General features: G+C 38.1%; 1 protein-coding gene across 2 annotated transcripts in view; it reads left to right on the forward strand.

Moving 5' to 3' along the window:
• The window catches only part of IL23R (interleukin 23 receptor), a 64,044-nt gene that overhangs the window by 13,718 nt on the left and 25,179 nt on the right, over nt 1-25,147 (forward strand). For both annotated transcript variants that reach the window (XM_069594298.1, XM_069594307.1), the window contains exons 5-7: nt 11,096-11,256; nt 15,889-16,034; nt 22,142-22,298. In XM_069594298.1, the coding sequence (XP_069450399.1) occupies nt 11,096-11,256; nt 15,889-16,034; nt 22,142-22,298 (464 nt within the window). The remainder of the gene's footprint in view (nt 1-11,095; nt 11,257-15,888; nt 16,035-22,141; nt 22,299-25,147) is intronic.

Raw genomic sequence — 25,147 nt, forward strand, 5'->3', positions numbered from 1 at the left:
ATACCAGATCCAGAGTTAGCACTAAATTCATGGAAGATAGTGTTAATAATGAACCCCAAATCTTAAATTTGGTGTCTATATATACCAACCATTTTCCCTGGCTTGGGAGCTATCAGGACACAGGACTTTCAGCTTTAAAACTGAAATCAATAATTGAATGAAAGTAATAAACTCTGGGAGTTGGTGATGGACAGGGAGGCCTGGCGTGCTGTGATTCATGAGGTCACAAAGAGTCGGACACGACTGAGTGACTGAACTGAACTTGTGTACAATGTCACAAACCTCTATCCATAGTTCTTCAGGCACTCTGTCTACCATATCTAATCCCTTGACTCTATTTATCACCTCTGCTGTATAACCATAAGGGATTTGATTTAGGTCATATTTGAATGGTCTAGGGGTTTTCCCTACTTTCTTCAATTTAAGCCTGAATTTTGCCATAAGGAACTGATGATATGAGCCTGATGATATGACAGTCAGCTCCTGGTCTTGTTTTTACAGACTGTATAGAGTTTCTCCATCTTCAGCTATAAATAATATAATTAGTCTGATTCCAGTATTGACCGTTAGGTGATGTCCATGTGTAGAGTTATCTCTTGTGTTGTTGGAAGAGAGTGTTTGCTATGACCAGTGTGTTCTCTTGGCAAAACTCTGCTAGGCTTTTCCCTGCTTCATTTTGTACTCCAAGGCCAAACTTGTCTATTACTTCAGGTATCTTTTGACTTGTTACTTTTGCATTGCGGGCCCCTATGATGAAAAGGACATCTTTTTTTGGTGTTAGTTCCAGAAGGTCTTGTAGGCCTTCATATAACCATTCAATTTCAGCTTCTTTGGTATTAGTGCTTGGGGCATAGACTTGGATTACTGTGATGTTGGATGGTTTGCCTTGCAAACGAACTGAGATCATTCTGTTGTTTTTGAGACTGCATCCAAATACTGCATTTTGAACTCTTTTGTTGACTATGAGGGCTACTCCATTTCTCCTAAGGTGTTCTTACTCACAGTAGTAGATATAATTGTCCGCTGAATTAAATTTGCCATTCCTGTTGATTTTAGTTCACTGATTCCTAAAATGTCAGTGTTCACTCTTGCCATCTCCTGCTCGACCACATCCAATTTACCTTGATTCATGGATCTAAAATTTCAGCTCTTATGCAATATCGTTTTTTACAGCATCGGATTTCACTTTCACCACCAGACACGTGCACAACTGAGCATGGTTTCCGCTTTGGTCCAATCTCTTCATTCTTTCTGGAGCTACTTTTCTGCCCTTCCTCAGTAGCATATTGGGCACCTACTGACCTGGCAGGCTCATCTTCCTATACCATATCTTTTTGCCTTATCTTACTGTTCATATGTTCTCAAGGCAAGAACACTGGAGTGGTTTGCTATTCCCTACTCCAGTGGGCCAGGTTTTGTCAGAACTCTTCACTATGACCTGTCTGTCTTACATGGCCCTCCGTTGCATGGCTCATTGCTTCAATGAGTTATGCAAGCCCCTTCGCCACAACAAGGCTGTGATCCACAAAGGTGAGGTCATATGCTAAGTCAGTTTAAACTTTTGAGGAACTGCCACAATGTTTTTTTTTTTTAATTGAAGTATAACTGATTTATAATATTTTGTTAGTTTCAGGTGTACCACATAATGATTCAATATTTTTCTAGGTCATACTCCATTTAAAGTCATTACAAAATAATTGCTATATTTCCCTAGGCTATACAATATATTTTGATGTCTATTTATGTTACAGATAATAGTTTGTATCTTAATCTCATACTCCTACCTTGCTCCTTCCCTCTCTCCTCTCCCCACTAGTAACCACTAGTTTGATTTCTATATCTGTGAGTCTATCTCTTTTTTTGTCATATACATTTGTTTTAGATTCTGCATATAAATGAAAATAGAGATTTCTCTTTGTCTGACTTATTTCACTGAGCATAATACTCTCTAGGTCCAACCACACTGTTACAAATGGCATAATTTCATTCTTTTTTATGTCTGAATAATATTCCATTGTATATATATGGACATCAGGATGCATGTCTCTTTTTGAATGAGTGTTTTCATTTTCTTTCAATATATATTCAGCAGTGGAATTCCTGAATGATATGTTAGTTTTAGTGTTTTGAGGAAACTCCATACTGTTTTCTAAAATGGCTACACCAATTTTCAATCCCACCAATAGTATACTAAGGTTTCCTTTTACTCATATCCTTGCCAACATTTGTTATTTGTAGAGTTTTTGATAATAACCATTCTGACAGGTGTGAGGTGATATATCATTGGTATTTGGTGGAAGGGAGAGCTGTTGAGCTTTTTTGATCTTGCCATGCAGCTTTTGGGGTCTTAGTTCTCTGTCCTGGGATCGAACCCAGGCCCTTGGCAGAGAGTGTGGATTCCTAACCAAGGAATCACCACAGGGCATTCCCTCTCATTATTGTTTTGAATTACATTTCTCTAATTATTAGCATTGGGCTTCCCAGGTGGCTCCGTGGTAAAGAATCTGCCTGCCAATGTAGGAGATGCAATCTCGATCCCTGGGTTAGGAAGACCCCTTGAAGGAAATGGCAACCCACTCTGGTATTCTTGCCTGGGAAATCCACTGGACAGAAGAGCCTGGTGGGCTACAGTTCATGAGATCACAGAGTCAGACATGACTTAGCAACTGAGCATGCATACAATGACTAGCAATGTTGAGCATTTACTCATGTGCCTGTTGATTACTTGTATATCTTCTCTGGAAAAATGTTTATTCAGGTCTTCTGCCCATTTTTATACTGCCATACTGTTTTCTAAAGAAGTCACATCAGGGGAGTTCAGGATGGGGGACATATGTGCACCCATGGCTGATTCATGTAGACGTATAGCAAAAACCCCTACAACATTGGAAAGTAATTATACTCCAATTAAAATAAATTAGTTAATTTAAAAAATTATTTTAAAAAAGAAGCCACACAGTTACATTCCCATCTAGGATTCCAACCTCCCCACATTCTTGTCAATATTTGCTATTATCTTGTTGATCATTGTCACCGTAGTGAGTATGGGTTACTTCTCTCAAATCTTGCTAATATGCCTTCTCAGATTCCTAGCAATGAGACTGTGTGGTAAACTTGAAATAGACATAACACAATTTGAAAAAATATGTTTCTTAAAAAACGCTTGTTGACCACCCATAATTTCCCATTTAGTATCATTAAAATGTTCTCACAATTTTATAAGACTATTATACATCTCTTTAAAAGCCATTAATGCATTGACAATTATAAATGTCTAAATTATTTATACATGGTGGTTTTTGAGGGACATGTCTACTTTGTCAAGTGAAGGTTTACTTACAGTAGTTATGAGGACTGAAATTGTTCTTGGTACTCAAAAAGTCTAAAGACTAGGTTTATTAAAGAGTAAAATGTCAGAAATATCCATTGGAAAGAGCAGAAGCTTTAGACTTTAATGTTTGATTTCCAGTTCACAGACTTATCAGTTAGAAGACTTTAATGGTACAAATATCTGAAAACCCAAGTGCAATGATCCAAACAGACAAGGCTTTATTTATATCAAGCCATTGGTGGTAGGTAGTGCAGAGCTAGTGTGTTAATTCAATTGTACTCCAAGGACCCAGGCTCTTTCTATCTTTCTTCTTTGCAGTCTTTAGAGCATTGACCCTAGTCCTTGGATGCTGCACATCTAGGCTTCTCATCCGAGTTTCAGGCAGGAAAGTAGTGAAGGGAAAAGGAAATTCTCCCACTGACTTCTGCTGGCATCTCATTGGCCAGAATTGAATTACACATCTACTCTATCTGGATGGGAACCCAGGATAGGAGTACGGTGGATGCAGTTCAGTAATCTAACAGTATCTGCCACAGTTGCTAGCTGAGTGACCTTGGAAAATTTGTTTAGCTTTGCTAAACCCTAGCCTCCTGAGAAATGAGTATAGGTAATACAAAACTAAGTATTATAAAACTTATAAGAAAGCAAATTATAAGAAAAGGCTCACAAATAGGAAATACTTAGAAATTGACAAAAAGACGATGTTAGAGTGTTAGAACATTATGGGGAAACTCAAGACTGACTCTCTAGACTTTTTTGATTCATTCTAAAATCAAAACCTGGCTGATTTGGAAGAGAAAATGAATGTAAAGCCATAAAAATGATCATTTACAGGTTATCGTAAGCAATAACTTTATTTACTTTCTTTTCAAGCAACAATAAATTTAGACAGATGACTATCTAGAAGGAATGTCAAAAGTGGTCTAATAAGTAAGACCAATTTTCAAGCTGGTGTACATACATCAATAGTAAAGTCACTCATTTTAAAGTCATTCAAACTAGAAACATAAACTCAATATGGGCAAGAATTTTTGCTTGCTTTGTTTACTGCTATATTTCTTTAGCCTGGGATGAGGCCTGGCATCTAGAAAATGCTCAATAAACATGTGTTGAGCGATCGTTCTCATAACTAGGAATGGACATTTCCTGTATCCTTCCTTCACAATCAAGTTGAATAATAATAACACAAGGTCCTATATATTAAAAAGGTATTTTTTCCACTGTCTGTTCTGAAACGGAGAGTAAATTATAGCCAAGCTTAGGCAAATCTAACCCAAATTCTAAATAAATTGAGCCCAGATTAGTGGAATTTTATTGTATCTTAAAAAGGACATAAAGGATGTGAAGTGATAGCATAAAAATGAATATGCTGCTACTGCTGCTGCTAAGTCGCTTCAGTCATGTCCGTCTCTGTGCAACCCCATAGACGACAGCTCACCAGGCTCCCCCATCCCTGGGATTCTCCAGGCAAGAACACTGGAGTGGGTTGCCATTTCCTTCTCCAATGCATGAAAGTAAAAAGTGAAAGTGAAGTCTCTCAGTCGTGTCCGACTCCTAGTGATCCCATTGACTGCAGCCTACCAGGCTCCTCCATCCATGGAATTTTCCAGGCAAGAGTATTGGAGTGGGTTGCCATTATATTCCTCTAGCAAATTCAAAGAATGAGCTCCTGTAACCACATACAAGTTGGAAAAGAAAACAGACATCTGTTCATCTTACAATTAATTAAAAACACATCCATGAACTGAAAAAAATTACAGAAATCCATTTCTAACTAATGATTAAGGCCTTTCCCCCCTAGGAAAAAGATGACTTATAATGAATTTTCTGGTTGAGGTAGTATCAGATTTAAAAAGGTTCTTCTTTTTAATACCCTGAGAACTCAGGGTTCTGAGTTCTCAGGGTATTTTCTACTTTGGCAGTTGCATAGATATCAGCATTTGCAAAGTTTCACTTCCAACTCCTGTGGTTCTATTTTCCAGTAAAATCATGTACAGAGAGAGGCATTTCACCTCAGCCCACCTACTTGTTTCCACAGTGGCAGAAAGATGGCATTCCCTCCATGGGAGCACTGGGGCCATCAGGGCCCCCAGATGGTATGGGGTTGAAGTTGTAGAGCGGAGGAATTGTGTCTATGTTGTTTCAAGAATCTTCTTTCTGCATAGGACTTCTGTGGTGACCCCACAAACATGACCTTTCACATACTCTTCTCAACCCCTTTGTATTTTGCTAAGTATTGCACCAATGGGTGGTGATAGGAAAAAAAAAAACAAATCAAACAAACAAACAAAAAACCCTCTGCTATTAAGCATCTACTGTTGTAGCCACCCGTTCAGGGAAACAAACTCACTCAGAAGGACAGTGCAGATAGCGGAGGGCAGTTTATTACACCGGCGGGCCTAAGGCAGAGTCTCCTCTTAGCCAAGGACCCCGACCATTTTTTGTGAAAACCTTATATACCCTAAGTGTACTTGCTCAAACCCACCTCTTCAAATTCCTAGAAACTAGTCTGGACAAGGTAAAAGAGAGATACGATCAAAGTTAGCCCATGGTTCATGTGTCACAAGACTAGATAAACAGTGGACATTTATCAATAGGACTGTGGTCATATCCTGATAAACATAATGGAATTTACAACTTTGTTCTGTTACAGAGATAATTAGCATATTCTTTTAGGCAATGGAGAGTCCAAGTACAAGTCCTGAGGCCCTTTTATACGGGGGTCTGATTTTCCATTGATATGCCATTTCTATAGATGCCGGGCACAAAGTTCAGAGTCCATTGGGAGGGTGACCATCCATGTAGCCTAATGTTCGCAGCCTGGCCTAAGATGGAGTCCAGCTCTGTCTGTTTCCTCCTTCACTGCTTACTGTTGTCCTGTTACCCTCAACAGCTTCATGTAAATACGTTCTTTCTTTATCATGGAAGCTCTTGCAATATCTGTCATGGTACTCAGTAAATACTTGTTGAATGAAAATGAGTGCGTAATGGCCCTTCATTCTATTTTATTCAAGTCAATTTAACAAATACTTATTTAGAATTGCATGCCTTCTTGGAACTATGTTAAATGCTAGAAAACTTTTAAAAAATAGACAACATCTCTGTGCATGACAAGTTCATAAACTATTTAGAAAAACACCAATAGTATATTTTCAGGTACCATGCAAGACCAATAGGGTCTTTTAGTTTTAATAAGACCCCTAAAATCAATTGTTACTCTTCTACTTCATAAGACCTGCTTGCTTTTGCCACATGTTTCTCTCCATAATCATATTCATGATAGCCAGACTGAGTTCTTAGATATAATTCCAAATATATTTAAGGCTGTGATGTTATATTTCTACTGAGTTCTTTTAGGACTTAAAAATCAGTTCATTTATTAAAATCCATCTGCTCACTGGTTCTACACCAGTGCTTGGAGAGCTAATTGTGGCTGGGGACAAATACAAATTTACTGACTGATATTACTTTATATTCATGATCACTCACTTCAGCTGAGCCCAGATAGCTACCCAGTAGTCCTGTGACACTTCACTGGTCAAGTCATTCCCTCACTAACCAGGCAATTATTTTGTTACTGTTTCATCTCTGGTTTCCAACATCTTCTCCCCCTTCTTCCTCTCTGTTGATGACTAACTTCCTATTTCATTGAGAAAATAAGCGTAATAAGAAATACCACAACCTCCCTCATCTGCTGATACACTGACATCTGTACCCCACACTAGGTCTTCCCTTCTATTAATGTGGATGAACGACCACTGCCCTGAGGCCAGCTCTCACCTATAGACTAGATCTTTCTCTGTCTGCCTGCTAGAGGACAAAGCTGCAGCAATGTTCCTTCCTTTCTTCTGTATCATCACCTTTTCCATCTTTACTGGATCTCCTCATCAGCTTTCAAAATGCTGTAGCATTTGCCTTCCCTAGGCACCCCCTTCCACTAATTTATTTTTCTGCTCCTTCATATGGTACTCTCTTCAAAAAGAGCTGTTCATACTTTCCACTTCTGCTGCTGCAGCTAAGTCGCTTCAGTCGTGTCCGACTCTCTGTGACCCCATAGACGGCAGCCCACTAGGCTCCTCCGTCCATGGGATTTTCCGGGCAAGAGTACTGGAGTGGGTTGCCATTGCCTTCTCCTTTCCACCTCTACTTCCTCTCTTTTCATCCTCTCTTTAATCTTGTTAAGCTTTTGCCCTCCACTTCCAGGTCTTATCAGTATTGCTAATGACGTCCCCATTGCCAGATGTAGCAGTTTATTCTCAATTCCGACCTTCCTTTTGAGGAAGGGTAGATTTATTATCCGGAGAAGGCAATGGTACCCCATTCCAGTACTCTTGCCTGGAAAATCCCATGGACGGAGGAGCCTGGCAGGCTGCAGTCCACCGGGTCGCTAAGAGTCAGACATGACTGAGTGACTTCACTTTCACATTTCACTTTCATGCATTGGAGAAGACAACACCAACCCACTCCAGTGTTCTTGCCTGGAGAATCCCAGAGACAGGGGAGCCTGGTGGGCTGCCGTCTATGGGGTCGCACAGAGTCGGACACGACTGAAGAGACACAGCAGCAGCAGCAGCAGCAGATTTACTATCAGGAACATTTAACTTAACTTTTTACTTCCTTCTTTGATCTTCCAGGACAGCACTCCCTTTTGGTTCTTCCTAGATGCTTTTTCTCAGTTTCTTTTGCCAATTCTCCTTTATTCTAGTAAAGTAATATCAATACCCTCAGATATGCTGATGACACCACCCTTCTTGCAGAAAGTAAAGAGGAACTAAAGAGCCTCTTGATGAAAGTGAAAGAGGAGAGTGAAAAAGTTGGCTTAAAGCTCAACATTCAGAAAATGAAGATCATGGCATCCGGTCCCATCACTTCATGGGAAATAGATGGGGAAACAGTGGCTGACTTTATTTTTTTGGTGGCTCCAAAATCACTGTAGATGGTGACTGCAGCCATGAAATTAAAAGACACTTACTGCTTGGAAGGACAGTTATGACCAATCTAGATAGCATATTAAAAAGCAGAAACATTACTTTGTCAACAAAGGTCCATTTAGTCAAGGCTATGGTTTTTCCAATAGTCATGTATGGATGTGAGAGTTGGTCTATAAAGAAAGCTGAGCACAGAATTGATGCTTTTGAACTGTGGTGTTGGAGAATACTCTTGAGAGTCCCTTGGACTGCAAGGAGATCCAACCAGTCCATCCTAAAGGAGATCAGTCCTGGCTGTTCATTGGAAGGACTGATGTTGAAGCTGAAACTCCAATACTTCGGCCACTTGATGAGAAGAGCTGACTCATTTGCAAAGACCTTGATGCTGGGAAAGATTGAGGACAGGAGGAGAAGGGGATGACAGAGGATGAGATGGTTGGATGGCATCATCAACTCAACAGACATGGGTTTGGGTGGACTCCAGGAGTTGGTGATGGACAGGGAGGCCTGGCGTGCTGTGGTTCATGGGGTCGCAAATAGTCAGACACGACTGAGAGACTGAACTGAACTGAATAGTGATCCAGAGCTCTGTCCTAGGACCTCTTATTATATTTATCTACATTCATTATCTAAAAGATCTCAACCAAATTTATGGTGTAAAACTCCCTAATCTGTATCTCCAGTCCATATCTCCATATCTCTCTTGAATTGCAGCCAAATTTTACCTAACTTCATACTCAATGTTTCCTCTTAATGTCCAAAAGGTAATATTTTCAAAACCAAATACTAAGTTCCCTCTCCTCAGACTCACGTTCCCTATCTCAGTAAATAACAACTCCATCCTTTGCAATATTCAAATTAAAATCACTGGAGTCCTCCTGGATTTCTTTCTACTGTGCCCCCATTCAACTGACAGAAAAACTTACTGCACCTATCTTTAAAAAACTAACTTTTCACTATCTCATCCAAGCCACGTCATCTCTCACCTGGGTTAGTAAACTGGTGCTCTAGCCTCCGCCTTTGCCCTGCTACAGTCTATTATTCACAAATAGTCAGAGTAATCCTTTTCACACACACACATCTCAGATGTCACTCCTCTGTTCAGTCTCCTGTTTCACTCAGAGATCCTTCCACGGCTCTATGTGACGTTACAGTGCCTTATAAATCTCCTCTCATCTAGGACTCTCTGATCTCATCTCATCCCTTCCCATCTCCTTCAGTCTATCAAACCTTAATGACCTCCTTACTGTTCTTGAACAGGACAGACAAGGACGTGCCTCAGGACCTACAATGTGCTACACATCACCTACAATGTGCTTCCTCCAGAAAGGCATAATTCTTGATTCTGTACTGCTCCCTACTACCTTCTCAGATTCTCAGACATGTCTTCCCTTATCTTCCTCCCTAAAAAGATCCTCCCTCACCCTTACTCCTAGCATTTCCTAACCCCCTTCCTTTTTCCTTCTGAATGTTTATCAACACAAGACATATATATATGTATTTGTGTGCTCTACAAAGGTTGAGACTTTACCTTTTTTGTTCTTTATGGTAGCTCCAGTGTCTAAAGTAGTGCTTAGAATATAGTGGGTGTTAAATGTTAAATAACTTTTGAATGAATGATTAAATTTTAAAAGATACTGTTTATCATTATCACCATAAATCAGCAGTGTTTACAGAAAATCTATTAACTGCAATGAGGACTAGGTGCAATGGAAACTTCAGAAAAATATAAATCATACTAATTCCCCTTCAACAAATAATCTGTTATATATATTAATTAGCACAGGAAAAACACAGAAGATGTTTTGAAACTTTGTACTATACAGTTGTATGCAAAAACTGTCCTAAAGTTTAGTCAGTCATTTTGATTGGATTTTTCATCTAAAATAGTGCTTTGTGGTCTAGGTGCTAATATGAGGGTAGACTTTAAAAGAAGAATTAAATTACCTAGTAGCTATAGTTAATGTCGGTCTGAGAATACATTTCCATTTTGACTTGTGGTCTCAATATGTGTGATGAAAGAATTAGCCACAAACCAATTAAGAACATGTATGTGGTTTTCTCTAACTGAAAAATATTCAAAGATGCCCTACTTACTACTTACACAGTTGCCATTTTCTTATTTTCACATTTGAATACTTATTTAACACAAAAGTTAGCATTCCTTATTACAAAGCCTTTGCATGGAACTCCTATGCAATGCCCCTTCCCAGAGGGAGCTCACTTAGTTCAAACCATGTCCAGTGCTGACTTCCCCAAAGAGGCACAATAGGCACACTCAGAGCCTGCCATACCTTCAGAAGTCTATGAAAATGTTTAATTTCACTTGAAATCACAAGAAAAAAATGAACCATTAGGCCAAAGAAAGTGTTTTAACATGTGACATTAATATATTTACTTTTGTATCAACAGTTGTAAAACATAATTTATATATATATACATATAAGTGCTCACGCATGCTCAGTTGCTCAGTCATGACTTTTTGTGACCCCATGGGCGGTAGCTTGCATATATATATATATATATATATATATATATATATATATATATAAATATAAACATATATATATATATATATGAAAAACATACCTACACATATACAAACTTTTTAATCTTACTTGCAAAAGGGGTTTATGAAGGTAAAGGTGCTTAGGGCCCATGAAAGTCACACCGTGACCCTGGATGGTCTTGATTATGTTTTCAAAAATGAAACAAATTTTGATTCATTTTAAAGTGAAAGTGCATTCTGTAAGCAAGCTAAAAAGACAGCATCAAAAAATTGAGGAATAATTTCTTCAACATAACTGGTGATCATAATCTTTCTCTTTTTGTTAAGTTTAGAGACAGAAGAAGAGCAAGAATATCTCACTTCAAGTTACATTAACATCTCCACTGATTCATTGCAAAAGGGAAAGAAGTATTTGGTTTGGGTCCAAGCTTCAAATGTACTGGGCACGGAAAAGTCAAAACAACTACAAATTCATCTGGATGATATAGGTAAAGAATAAAAAATTCTGTAATGTCTTTACAAATAAACAACTAATTTGCACTGACCTAATCAAATGAAGTCAAGATCTGAAAGGAGTTCCCCTAAAGGCCCCAAAAAATCATGATAAAGAAACTAAGCATTACCCATAACCAGCTGCCTGAGACAAGTCAAAGATAAGTGAGGCTGCCTTTGTTTTATATATCCTTTCAGTCTTATTTCTACACAATAGAATTGTGTCTTTTCACAATATTTATTGAGAATTTCTTATGTTCGAGCATAGTTCTCAGGGCTAGGGAAAATAAGACAGACAAAGAAGGTACTTGCTTGCAGCCTACTGGGGATGATGGAAACGAATAAGGATTATAATAAAGTCTGATGAGTTTTATGTTGTGAGAATTACAGTATACTGCTATATTACACTATTTTTAAAGTTACGTTTTTGTTTGAAAAGTTCTACAAAAAATGTAGAAAATTGTGGAGAATTATATAGACATCTTTGTGTATACTAGCCAGATTAAAATGTTAATATTTTTTGAATCAGGTATTTTAGAACTTGCCTTTTAAAAAAATTACAATATAGAATAAATATTTCTATTAATTCAATCTACAAGCTTATTTTTAATTAAAATCTTTAATTACCCCTTATTACTGTTCTCAGTTTTTCACCATCATAAATTATACTGCTATGGACAACTTTTAGGCTGAATTTTTACATAGTAGTTGTTTTTCTCCTTAAGATAAATTCCAAAAAGTAATTGCCCTTGAGCCTTTTACATCTACATTCTAATCCTAAAGCCAGAGTTCAGCCAAAGAGCACCAAGTGTGAATCCCCTTCTCGTTGCAGATTCTAGTGCCAATTAGCCCTGTTTTTTATTATTAAAGATAATTTCAGTAGCAAACACTTATGGCACACTTCTTCAGCACTAACTGCTTTTACATACATTATCTTGTTTAATCCTTATGACAACCCTATTTTGTAGAAGATAATGTAATTTATACATGAGGAAACCAAGCATGAGGCAAGTTGAGGCTGCAGAGCTAGGAAGCTTCTAGTTCCAGGATCCTCAACTCCTAACCTGTCTTTGTTTAAAAGCACATTGCAATGTGTGTGACAACTTTCCTGCTGATTAACGATTTAGGGGATGTGGCGCCCCTCAGGATACAGCATGAGTATCCTTTGGGGACTACTAGGGTCTTCTGTTGGAACTAATATCTCGATGTCTCAACTATGATAACAGGATTGGTCTAAAAATCTATCCTTAGGCTATGAATATTGGCTTTGAAAACAAACACTGCTACCTATGGAGATGAATAGTAACTCCACTGCACTGTATATTCTTGGAGTTATAGTTCTTTGGACTATGATCTACATGTCTTTGTAAGTTTACATTTTGAGGTAGTATACAGTCATAGTATGTGCGTGCTCAGTTGCTTCAGTTGTGTCTGACTCTTTGTGACCCTATGGACTGTAGCCTGCCAGGCTCCTCCATCCATGGGATTCTCCAGGCTAGAATACTGGAGTGTCATGCCCTCCTCCAGGGTATCTGCATCCCAGGAATCAAACCCATATCTCTTGCATCTCCTGCATTGCAAGCAGATTCTTTACCTGCTGAGCTACCTGGGAAGCCCTAAAAACAGGTTCTCCTCAATGGCTTAATAATGGTTAAAAGTTATCATGTTCAGTATCATTTTGGCAGTATTCAATATTAGGAACTAGATTAACATTAGTAGTATTACTATTATTATCATTGTTATTACAATCTTAGTGTATCTATTTACTAAACACCTATAGTGTTCCAGGCAATTAACGTGCACATTACACTTAATTCTGGAAATAATCATATATGATACCATTATGGCCATTTTTTAGACAAAGAAAGAGATAAAATAATTTCCTCAAACCACATAGCTAGTAAGAAGGAGAGCCAGATTTCACCTCAGACTTGCTCACTGGCTGTAGTTAACCATCACCCCCGCCTTCCACACTTTCCTCTGACTATCACCTACAAATCTTTTCACAGTAAACCAGGGAGCCTCTTGTTTGGAGTTTCTGCACATCCACCCCCTCCTCATCCTTTCTCAGTCTCTCAAAATGGATTCTAAGAAACTCAGATTGAAAAACACAGGTTGACAATGTAGGAGGCCCCTCCCAACAGAGTCCCTAGATTCTTACTGGATGTGCTATGTTGATTTATGGCACTTTAAGAATGAGACACTGCAAATTAGATAAATTAACTGTTCTATGAAACTGAAGCAGAGGACTCTCCTGGGAGTAATTTCCACACAACAGCTATGGGATTGGGCTTTAATTAAATTAGGGAGGTATGCTGAAAGGCAGGACTGAGTTAACGGTGTAGAAACACTGCCAAAATGACATGTGAAAGAAATGCTTAAACTTCTCTTATAGAGAAATGAGTGTCAATAAAGAAAATGCAATGCCTTCTGGCTGCCATTTTGAATATTAGTTCTCGCCAGTGAATAATTATAAGTAAATACATAGTGTTAGAAAGATACCAGACAGCTATAATACGGTTCTTTACTTCAATTTAAGTGGAAACGAAAGATACAGCATTTATGATGGAACTGACATTAAAAAAAAAAAGAAAACCAAGTAAGATCCGATGGAAATGTTTGAAATGTAAGCAATGATAGAAAAAATTCAACATTTTGAGTCTTGTATAACAAACTTATGTTCAAGTATATATTTTATAATTACTTGACAAATATAAGCTCATGCAAACCTGAAGCCTTAGATCTCTCTTGTATTGATTTGCTCTGTGCTAAGCCTCTATCTTAACCATACTTACCGTTCTATCTGCATTTCTCATAGGACTAAGAAAAGTTTTTCTTCCTCCCCAGAATATTTCTTTCTGGAAAAAGATCTCACAATGCTTGTGTTGTTATATTTGTAGCAGGCTATACTCAGAGATGGGGCGTAATTTATAGCCTTGAGGGGGGCTTAAGTATTCGCAAATGGTTTCAGAGCCCTAGAGATCCACTTCCCTGACTCTAGAAATCTCTGAATTCTGATTCTTATTACAAGGAGCTTAAAATAGAAAAAGGAAATCAACTATGGAATTCAGATGATAAAAGTTTAGTACTGTAAGTTCTTTAATTAGATTAATTCTACTACTATTACTTATATTCTATGCTAGGTTATGGAGAAGGAAATGGCAACCAACTCCAGTGTTCTTGCCTGGAGAATTCCATGGATAGAGAAGCCTGGTGGGCTACAGTCCATGGGGTCACGAAGAGTCACACACGACTGAGCAACTAAATCACCATGCTAGGTTAAGCCCAAGGATTTTATTTTAGGTCAGTGTTACTAGAAAGCAAATCTTTAATTTTTCTGTTTTTCTATAAATAATGTATCTGTGCACATAACTTTATTATTCATTGAAAATAAAACAATAATTTTTCCCAAAGAATACTTTATAACTTAGAATAAAAGGAAAGTAATTCATAGAGAATATTAAGTTATAATAATGGCCCCTAAAAGCACACTGATTTGTTAAATCAGTATTGGATTGGCCCAAGAGTTTGTACCATTGTACAGAAAACCCTGAATGAACTTTTTAGCCAATCCCAAAATAAATACATCTAACAAAGTCATAGGTTTTCATTGTTCTATTATGCATATAGGAGAAATGGGAAATGCCAATGATTGTATTCTATTCAGACCAAACAAATTTACAATAATTTGCAGATTAGAAATAGAGATTCCAGGTACACCATGACTCCTAGTATGAAAAATAGTAAGATTAACCATTAGAATTTAGCTTTCCTTTTGAAAATCAACGGAAAATTTTAGTTTCCTTTTGATCTTCCCTGGTGGCTCAGACAGTAAAGAGTCTGCTTGCAATGCAGGAGACATGGGTTTGATCCCTGGGTCAGGAAGATCCTCTGGAGAAGGAAATGGCAACCCACTCCAGTATTCTCGCCTGGAAAACCCATGGACAGAGGAGTCTGGCAGGCTGCAGTCTATGGGTCGCAAAGAGTTGGACATGACTGAGCAACTTCACTTTCTTTTTCTTTGAAAATCATAATCACACAACACAGCAATAATTTATAAAATCTTAGAGTCTTGTGAGACACTTTGTTCAAGTTATAAGTACAGATTTACTTTAATAGCTAACAAAACAAGTGAGCAAATATTTGTACAAGTTTCCCTATGACACAGGAGAATAACAATACGATTGTGAAAGATCTCAACTCAACATTTTGCCAAATCTTATTCTCTGAGCTAAATTTTGGATGCAAATCATAATTTCTCCCTAAACATACACAGGAAAGAAGAGATATCTTCTTTACCTCTTTTTTATACTCTTTTGTTAATAGGCCAGGCTTCAGATTTCATGAGTTAGGAATATAAGGCAGCATGCGGTGGGAAAAGACAAGACTGTTAAAGTTCCATTTAAAAGAAATGGAGAATGGGTGGAATGGAATTTTAATTAATAACAGCAGTTTTCTCCTACATAATAAATTAGAAAACAAGAAAAACTTCATTAATTATTAATCAGATCATGAGTTTTTTTGTTTAGCACTTTGAGTTTTAACATGTCTATATATTGATGAAAAAAATACCAATTTCTTCCTAAGCAGTTTTAAGTTACTGGATTTCTGTTTATGTTTTTTTCTAGTGATACCTTCTGCATCCATTATTTCCAGGGCTGAGGATATAAATACTACAGTGTCCAAGACTGTAATCCACTGGAATAGTCAAACATCAATTGAAAAAGTTTCCTGTGAAATGAGATACAAAGCCACAACAAACCAAACTTGGAACGTAAGCTAAATTTACTTTCCTTTTACATGTAAGTGAATAAAAGAAAAGCCAGCCAAGTCAATGACCAATGATCTATTTTACATGTTTTTATCTGACTGTTTGTGTGATATTCAAACTACTCTAGTTTTAATAATGATGCTTCCAAATAAAGAGGTGAGTTTCCTGAAAAGGTCCCTTGCCTTTTGTAAACCAGTAAATAGACAAATGTCCAACTAGGAGGGATTCATCTATTTAGCTACTTATAATTCAGTGTCTCGGGGTGAAATTTATATCAGTGATTATGAATATAAATGTAAGTATTCTATGCTGAAATTTACCAGGCATTCAGGAAAATACAATTTGTTCAAAAAGAGCTTCAGATTTATGGGTATCTCTTTTTAAATGAAAAAATGCACAATTCAAAATGTAAGATTTATTACTATATTAGTTTTAAATGAGCATAAGGTAAAAAAAAGTGAATGTCTAGGCAAATCAATCATCCTTAAACACCAGCGGTAAGTTAGCAAGTCAGTGTCTTAGGAGAGGCACAGGTGCAAGTTTCATTAATAAAAATCATATCACATGGCAGCACCTGTGACCACTATAATAGAAGCTCACTATTTTGAAATATAGGCGAACAATAATCTGAGGAAAAAGTACCAATTTTGGTGTATTTGAAAAGAAATGCCATTTTATTACACTCAAGTACAATAAACTGCCATTTGTGTGTGTGTGTGTGTGTGCGTGCACACGCACACGTGCGCACGCTCAGTCGTGTCAGACTCTTTGCAACCCCATGGACTGTAGCTGCTAGTTTAATCAAAATAATTAGGGAATGGAGTTTATGGCTTTGCTTAATTATGAGTTATGTATCACATATTAATTTGTCAGTTTTCAGGGAGTTAAGTGAAATGCTACACATTTATTCTCTGATGATTAGCATGACTCCAAAGCCTTCACCATTCTGAACATGAATGAACTTTTGCTTTGCTATAGAAAGCAGTATGTTTAGGCAGTGTCAAAAAAATGAGGGTAAAACTATACTAACTTTACCACATACTCTAACAACTACTCTAAATCCCCAATGCCAACTTGCTTATCTACCCTTGTTCATTTAAATGAGAAATGTGACATTTTAGTTGTTTAGATTACACTTTGATGCAAGTCCATGTTCTGCATCACTTGGTAAATACCCAAATAAAGATCCTGCTGGACTCCTTAACTACATAATTATGGCATTTGTGTTCACAGAAACTCCAAGCATAAAGCCTGGGATGAGCAAAATAAAAAAAAATTCACAGCCAATCTTTTGCATATGTGGAATTTAGGTAAATTAGAAAACAACCCAAATGAAATTCTCATCTTAGACTTTGAGTGAGTGAGGCCTTATTCTAATAAGACACCTGGGTTCGATCCCTGGGTTGGGAAGATCCCCTGGAGGAGGGCATGGCAACCCACTTCAGTATTCTTACCTGAGAATCCCCATGGACAGAGGAGCCTGGTGGGCTGCAGTCCAGTCCATAGGGTCGCAAAGAGCTGGACATGACTGAAGTGATTGTGAACACACACATGGGTAGTGTCGTGGTCATAGGATGGTATAAGAATATGAAATCCCCTTATTTGGCACAAGTAGGAGGAAGTAATAAGCTGTAAGAATGCTTAGGAAATAGAAAGGTGCTATAGTGTCAGTATCTTGTAATAGATTTTCAGAAACTGGTTTTTGGTTGAAACTTTTGTTCTCTGCTCCCCCTGGTGGTGCTTCATGTGCCACTGTGAAACTCGGTAACTTAGAGGTAAATTTGAACTCCTCAAAATGTTCTCTTTATCAGAAGCAGGCAAATGAAGGAGCTGAAAGAATATTTGTTACCCCATTTAATCTCTATCACAATCTTTAGTGATAGGTAGTCTCAGCTCCATCACAGAAATGAAGACATAGGGCTTGAAAGAGCTTAAGCCAGGTTCTCCAAGCTTACAGTATTAGTACGGTAACTAAGTACCTCTCACAGACCATACATTACTTTGGGCACAAAAAATTTTTGGAAAATGAAGGAACTGGTTTCAATCCAAAATCTGTATCCTATCCCTTTTACCATAATTTCTCCAAATGTAACCATTCACAGAGATGACCCAAGTCCAGTTGGTAACAGCCAGAATGAAGCTTTGTTTTCCACATGTGTTACTCATCAATTTCATCCGGATCATGCATAAAATGTTACCGTTACCTCCTTGTAAGGAGACAGGAAATGAGAGTCATGAAGAATAGGCAGATACAAAGGACTACGGATTTGCCCTTCCACCTCAGCTCTGCCTCCATCAGATAATTGCTGGAAGGAAGTTCTTTACTTCAAAGTGGTGGGCAGTTACACAGAAAGCCTTGTGGCTAAGTGCATAGGCTCTAGAGTTCAAAGCGGGCTATGACACTTTCTAGATACAACCTTGGGCAAGTTCCTTAGCTTCTCTGAGTCTCATTACTGCCACACTTAAAAGCAGACTAAGGTAAACACCCACCTCATATGGTTGTGCATGCTATGCGAGCATGCATGCTGAGTCGCTTTAGTCATGCCCAGCTCTTTGCAACCCTATGGACTGAAGCCCACCAGTCTCCTTTGTCCACGGGATTCTCCTGAAAGAATACTGGAGTGGATTGCCATGCCCTTCTTCATATGGTTGTGGGGATGATTAAATGACGAGAGAAGCTAGCCCACAACGTGGAATATAGTTAATGTTCAGTAAATGCTGTTTGTTACTGCCACTCTTCATCTTAACCTCCAGGAGAGCCACGTAGCAGGTGTGGTTGAGCCAAAGATGCCCACCTGAAAATCAGAATCAGTGCATTGAGGATATTTTCACCTGTTTTTAGCTAAGCTGTGTACATATTATAAGGTATTAGCCAGTCCTTCAGGTGAACCTGCAAGGCTGATGCCATGGGGAGAATATCTGCTTTGGTTATCTTCATCAGCTGTCTTCCTGACACCTTAAACTTGCATAAAAATTTGAGCTCACAATTCTCAATGGCAATCTTTGCACACTCCTATGCACCCATATCTCAGGAATATTTGCTCAGTTTACATGTGTATTTCCTCATCTTTTAACTGTGAGCCCCTGGAAGACAAGGCTGTTCCGTAATCATTTTTGTATTTACATTGATATTTATAATGTCTACTTCACACAGATAATATTTGGACACATCAACTATTAATACGATTATCTGCCTTTAATGGTGCCAAGAGCAGTGACAGTAAAGTAGGGAAATCTTGACTATAAGTTCAAATAAGTGAATTAATGGTGACTCAAGTCTCTGATGAAGCTAGATCAGGGTATTGGCAAACTTTTTATTCAAGGGCCAAATAGTAAACAATTTAGGCTTTTCAGGCCATAAGATCTCTTTCTCAGCTATTCAACTCTGTATTTATAGCATGAAAGCAGCCATAGACAATATGTAAATAAATGAACATTGTTGCATACCAGTAAAATTTACTTATGCACACTGAATGTTGTGTCATTTCCATGCATCATCAAAATAGTCTTCTTTGGACTTTCTTTCAACCATTAAAAAAATGTAAAAACCCTTCTTAGTCATAGGCTGCCCAAAACCAAGCATCCACTGTTTTCTTGGAATAGCTAATAGAACAACGGGCAGATAGCAAAGGGTCAAATCCTTGGCCTTCACATTTCAAAAGTGTAAGTGCTTGTATAGGACAGAAAACTTGTAAGAACATGTGAGTTGCCGCCAACCAGTACCTATTGTATAGCACATGGAACCCTGCTCAATGTTATGTGGAAGCCTGGATGGGAGGGGAATTTGGGGGAGAATGGATACATGTATATGTATGCCTGAGTCCCTTCGCTGCTCACCTGAGACTATCACAACTACTGTTAATCAGTTATACCCCAACACAAAATATAAAGTTCAAAAAAACCAAAACAAAAAAGAACATATGATTAGTCACAACTAGATTTCCCAATCCCCAGCCCCCTTCCCTCTCATACCAAACACTAGCTAAAGGCTCCAAGGGCTTCCCTGGGGGCTCAGTGGTAAAGAATCCACCTGCCAATGCAGGAGGCTTGGGTTCAACCCCTGGTCCAAGAGGATCCCGCATGCCTCAGAGCGACTAAGCCCGTGTGCCACAACTACTGATCCTGTGTCTAGAGCCCAGGAACTGCAACTACTGAGTCCACACGCCGCAACTGCTGAAGCCCACATGTGCTGGAGCCCATGCTTTGCAACAAGAGAAGCTGCCGCAACGAGAAACCTGCACACGGCAACTAGACAGTAGCACCCGCGCACCCCAGCGGCAGAAAAGCCCACCCAGGAACGAAGGCCCAGCACAACCGAAAATAAATAAATATGGGAAAAAAAGAGGCTTCTGAGCAGAGAGAGGAGGAAATGGGTTGGTACGGGGGAAGAACAAAAAACGTTTAGACTCAGATGTTTAATGAGCAGGACCCCTCAGCCTGTGCCATGCTCCAGGCTGGGGGGTCAGAGGCAGTTAGTTTATAGAACGCTGAATAGGGTGAGAGTCTTCCCTTCACCCAAGGATGCGCCCAGAAACTTAGGTGTAACCCTAAGAAAAGCAGTACCTCAAAATGATGGAGATTAAGTTCCCAGGCCTCCCACCTTGAGAACTGAGGCTTTAAAAAGAAATTAGCTGCTATAAAAATGAAGTTATATTTCTGGCACTTGAGATCATACCCTCTGCATAGGAACACAATTAAGCCCAACTCTCTCTCAATGCCTATTTTAGCCTCTGAAAGTATTATTTTGAAGTACCATCTTGAGCTTGCAAGACCCTAAAGAGTCACCTGGTTTGCTTCTTAGTAGAAACAACTTTTAACAGTTCCATAAAATTTTTTCTATTTTAGAATTCTGGCTGTAACTTTAGGGTATTTCTCTTCTTAGAGGACTTGTCTACAAATATAATGGCAAGAGACATACGGGAGAATAGTGCATATGGGAGCTAAACTTTTGGCACTGGTCAAATCTCTCCTGTATCTCAGGAGAGCCCAGGAGCCTCTACTCAAATTTAAAACAGCAGAAAATTTCAGGAGCCATGGGTAAAAATGTGGCTTATGGAAACTCGGAATGATATCTTTCAGGGAACATGATGTCCCAAAACAGACCTTTATATAATTTTTACAATTTAAATGTATTGCAAGTTTTAAGACATTAAGAGTGGGTTTTAACAGAAGACTCTCTAAATGATGTGAATACCCTGTTTTGTGTGTGTGTACGTGTGTGTGTGTTTTAATCGTGATAGTTTTAACTTTCTCTTTCATGGTCATTGCTTTCTTCCAGTTGCTGTTAATAAATAAATGCTTTTCTAGACTTTTTTCATGCTTACCTTTCAATTGTGCCTCACTGTTTTCCAGTAGATCCACTTATTACAACACACTAATGTGCTGTGTGAGTACCTTGGTTTCTCTCTCCCTTCTGAACCAGCTTGTCTGGGGATCCTTTTTCATTATATTTTATGGTAGGTTGTAGGGCCCCAGAAACATGACTTTTAAATTAATCCCTCAGCTATTTTTTTTTTTTTGCTTATCTTCCATTGGATTTTCTCAGTTCAATGATCTTAAATGTTTTGTTTTGTTTTCATACATATCCTTATAGAATGCATAGATCTGCAATAAGCACCAACTGAACAGCTTAGTTTGTAGGTAAGTTTTTCTAAAAGTCATCATTAGCAAGTGAAATTATTTTATCATTCAGAAAGAATTATTGATCTAAATACCCAACTGCAGAGAGACAGGGACAGACAGACAGATGGGGAAGGGAAGAAGGACTGAATTCAAACAGTAGCTATCAGGTCTCCCCTCCTCCTATCCTATTAAAATCAGCTGGGTCAAAATTAAGAGTATATTACATGCTGGAATTTCTTGAGATTTAAAAGCTTGAGAGAGTTGTCAAACACTAAGCAATGTGTATTTGACTTTTAAGGTTAAATAACATGTATTTGATTATTTATGACTATCTTTTATACAAAATAGTCTATTTCTGTTTCCCCAGGATTGAGAAGGGTCTAGAACATAATATGTGCCCCATATGTTTCTACTAATAATTGTTTGTTTTAAAAGCCTACTGCATCATTTCTTTATGGTACTTCACTATGGTTATTGATCTCTTTTAGGTTAAAGAATTTGATACCAATTTTACATATGAGCAACAGTCAGAATTCTACTTGCAGCCAAATGCTACATACGTATTTCAAGTGAGATGTCAAGAAACAGGTAAAAGGTACTGGCAGCCCTGGAGTTCACCCTTTTTTCATAAAACTCCTGAAATAGGTGAGTGTATGTCTATATTTATCTCTTCGGCTTTTCTTTTGACTTTTCTCTCTCTTCCAAGTTTATCTTTTTTTTTCCCTCCCTGATTTCTATCAAAATTGACAAAACTATTCTAGGGCAGGTCAGTTAAGTTCAGTTGCTCAGTCGTGTCCAACTCTTTGCAACCCCCATGGACTGCAGCACGCCAGGCTTCCCTATCCATCACCAAAACTGACTAAGGCAGGTGATAACATTTAAATTGTTATTTTGCTTTGATTTTGTTAAGGCTGACTACAATTTATATAATGGTTCTCAAATATTTCAAGATGTAACAACCAGCTGGGGGTGCTTGTTTAGTATGCATGTTCACTGTGGCTGCTCCCAGAGTGTCTGAGTCCATGATCTGAGGTAGAGGGGATGGGGGCTGTCAAATATCCTTGGGGTATTCTTGGGGATGGGGTAACTGTCAGGCATGTAATCCCCCTAACCCTTGTTTTAAAAAAGAGTTTAGTAAGAGTTACAGTACACTATTTAGGCCATTCTGATAAAATATATTCTCCTTAGGAGAAACAAAATTATTCAATAAAGATTGATTACTTACTATATGCAAAGTAAACACAAAACATTAAAACACTTCAACATGAGATTTTTTAATTCTCTTCTCAGTATAACCTAGCTGAGCTATTGTTTATTTTTAGATATTTTTCTGCTCTTAATATTATTCTGTTTATTTTCTAGTCATTTAAACATTATTCTGTAAAAGCTTAGCCAGGGAATTCCCGGTTGGTCCGGTGGCTAGGACTCTGCTCTTTCATTGCCAAGGGCATAAATTCATCTGGTTGGGGAACTAAGATCCCACAAGTTGCAAGCACAACCCCCCCAAAAAAATTAAATTAAGAAATAAACTCTATTTGGCTAAGATTTTATTTTTAACTGTAAGTAAATAATAAAATGAACCTATTGTAATTGTCAAAATACTCCATGCTGGTCCCAGTCTTTATCTGGAAGATGTTTCTGTACTGTGGGTAGCTTACACACTAGATTTAAAATGTTCTTTTCAGAACTGAAGGATTTATTTGTAATCACAGCATTGTTAATGTCATTCTTACATAATATAACATCTTGGAATTATTTTATGTTTTCAAAGCACTTTGACATACATTGTAAATATTAATGACTACCAAGTAAGTAGAGGGAGCCATAGAGCCAAAGATAAGGTTAAAAAGTTCTTTTGGTGCCCTCTATGTACACATTATTAAGGGAATCATTTGCAATATGGGTTATGAGTTCTCTCTCTTTTTTTTAAGTAAGTTTTTAATTTAAGGTATTCCAACTTAAATTGATATTGTTAAAATTCCTAGGACTTTTGATACCATTTTAGAACAGTCAGAATTTAGTAGATAATCCAGTTATTTTAATGAAATCTAGAATTGCTTAGCAAGATTATTCAAATTGATAATTAACATTTTCTTACCATTTATTATAGTATACATAAGTGTGTTTGACCTTTACATCAGACAAATTTAATAGTGAAATTGGCATCATTTTACAAATGAGGAAACTGAAGCATGATTTGTTTCCTTGCTAGTCAGTAAAGAGCAGTTAAAGCAGAACACAAGTTTTCTTACCACCAGCCCTTAGCAATCTCATTGATTTCTTTCTTTAACTAATTACAGTTGACTCTTTAACAACATGGGTTTGAACGGTGTGGATTCACTTATACATAGATATTTTTCAATAAATAATAGAGCACTACACAGTCTGTGGTGGATTGAACTCACAGTGCAGAACAGGATACAGTGGAACCAAAAATAAAGAGGGTCAACTATAAATTATACGAGGAGTTCTGGCTGTGTGGAGGGTCAGCACCCCAACCCTTGTGTTAGGGGTCAATTGTACCTCGAAGTGGAACAACTTACAGAAATATCCGCCAAGTACAGTCAGCTCTTCACATGCATGGGTTCCACCTTCATGGATTTAACCAACGAAGGGCAGAAAATATTTGGAAAAAAAATTCCAGAAAATTTGAAAAACAAAACCAATTTGCCTCACACCAGCAACTACTTCCTTGGAAGAAAGGAATGAAAAACCTAGACAGCATATTAAAAAGTAGAGACATTACTTTGCCAACAAAGGTCCATATAGTCAAAGCTATGGTTTTTCCAGCAGTCACATATGGACTTGAGACTTGGGCCATGAAGAAGACTGAATGCCAAAGAACTGATGCTTTTGAACTGTGGTGTTGGAGAAAACTCTTGAGAGTCCCTTGGACTGCAAGGGGATCAAAACAGTCATTGATATCCTAAAGGCAATCAATCCTGAATGTTCATTGGAAGGACTGATGCTGAAGTGCCAATATTTTGACCATCTGATGCTGACTCCTTAGAAAAGACTCTGATGCTGGGAAAGATTGAAGGCAGGAGAAGAAGGGGAAGACACAGGATGAGATGGTTGGATGGCATCACTGACTCAATGGACATGAGTTTGAGTAAACTCTGGGAGATGGTGAAGGACAGGGAAGCCTGGCGTGCTGCAGTCCATGGGGTCCCAACGACTGAGAAACCGATAACAACAGCAGCAACTACTTCCATAGCATTTACATTGTATTTACAACTATTTACATAGCATTTTATTGTATTGAGTATTTTAAGTACTCTAGAGATGATTTAAAGTATATGGAAGGATGTGCATGGGTTAAGGGCAAATACAAGCTTTCCCTGAGTTTGGTATCCAAAGAGGGTCCTGAAACTAATCCTCCATGGATACCGATGGACAACTGTATAGGACCACAAACCACAGATGTTCTCCTTTAAAAGTAAAGGTTGTAAGCTACACACAGAAGGAATGGGGACGTCACAGCTACCCTACAA

This window comes from Ovis canadensis, chromosome 1, assembly GCF_042477335.2.
Source record: "Ovis canadensis isolate MfBH-ARS-UI-01 breed Bighorn chromosome 1, ARS-UI_OviCan_v2, whole genome shotgun sequence".
Lineage (NCBI taxonomy): Eukaryota > Metazoa > Chordata > Mammalia > Artiodactyla > Bovidae > Ovis > Ovis canadensis.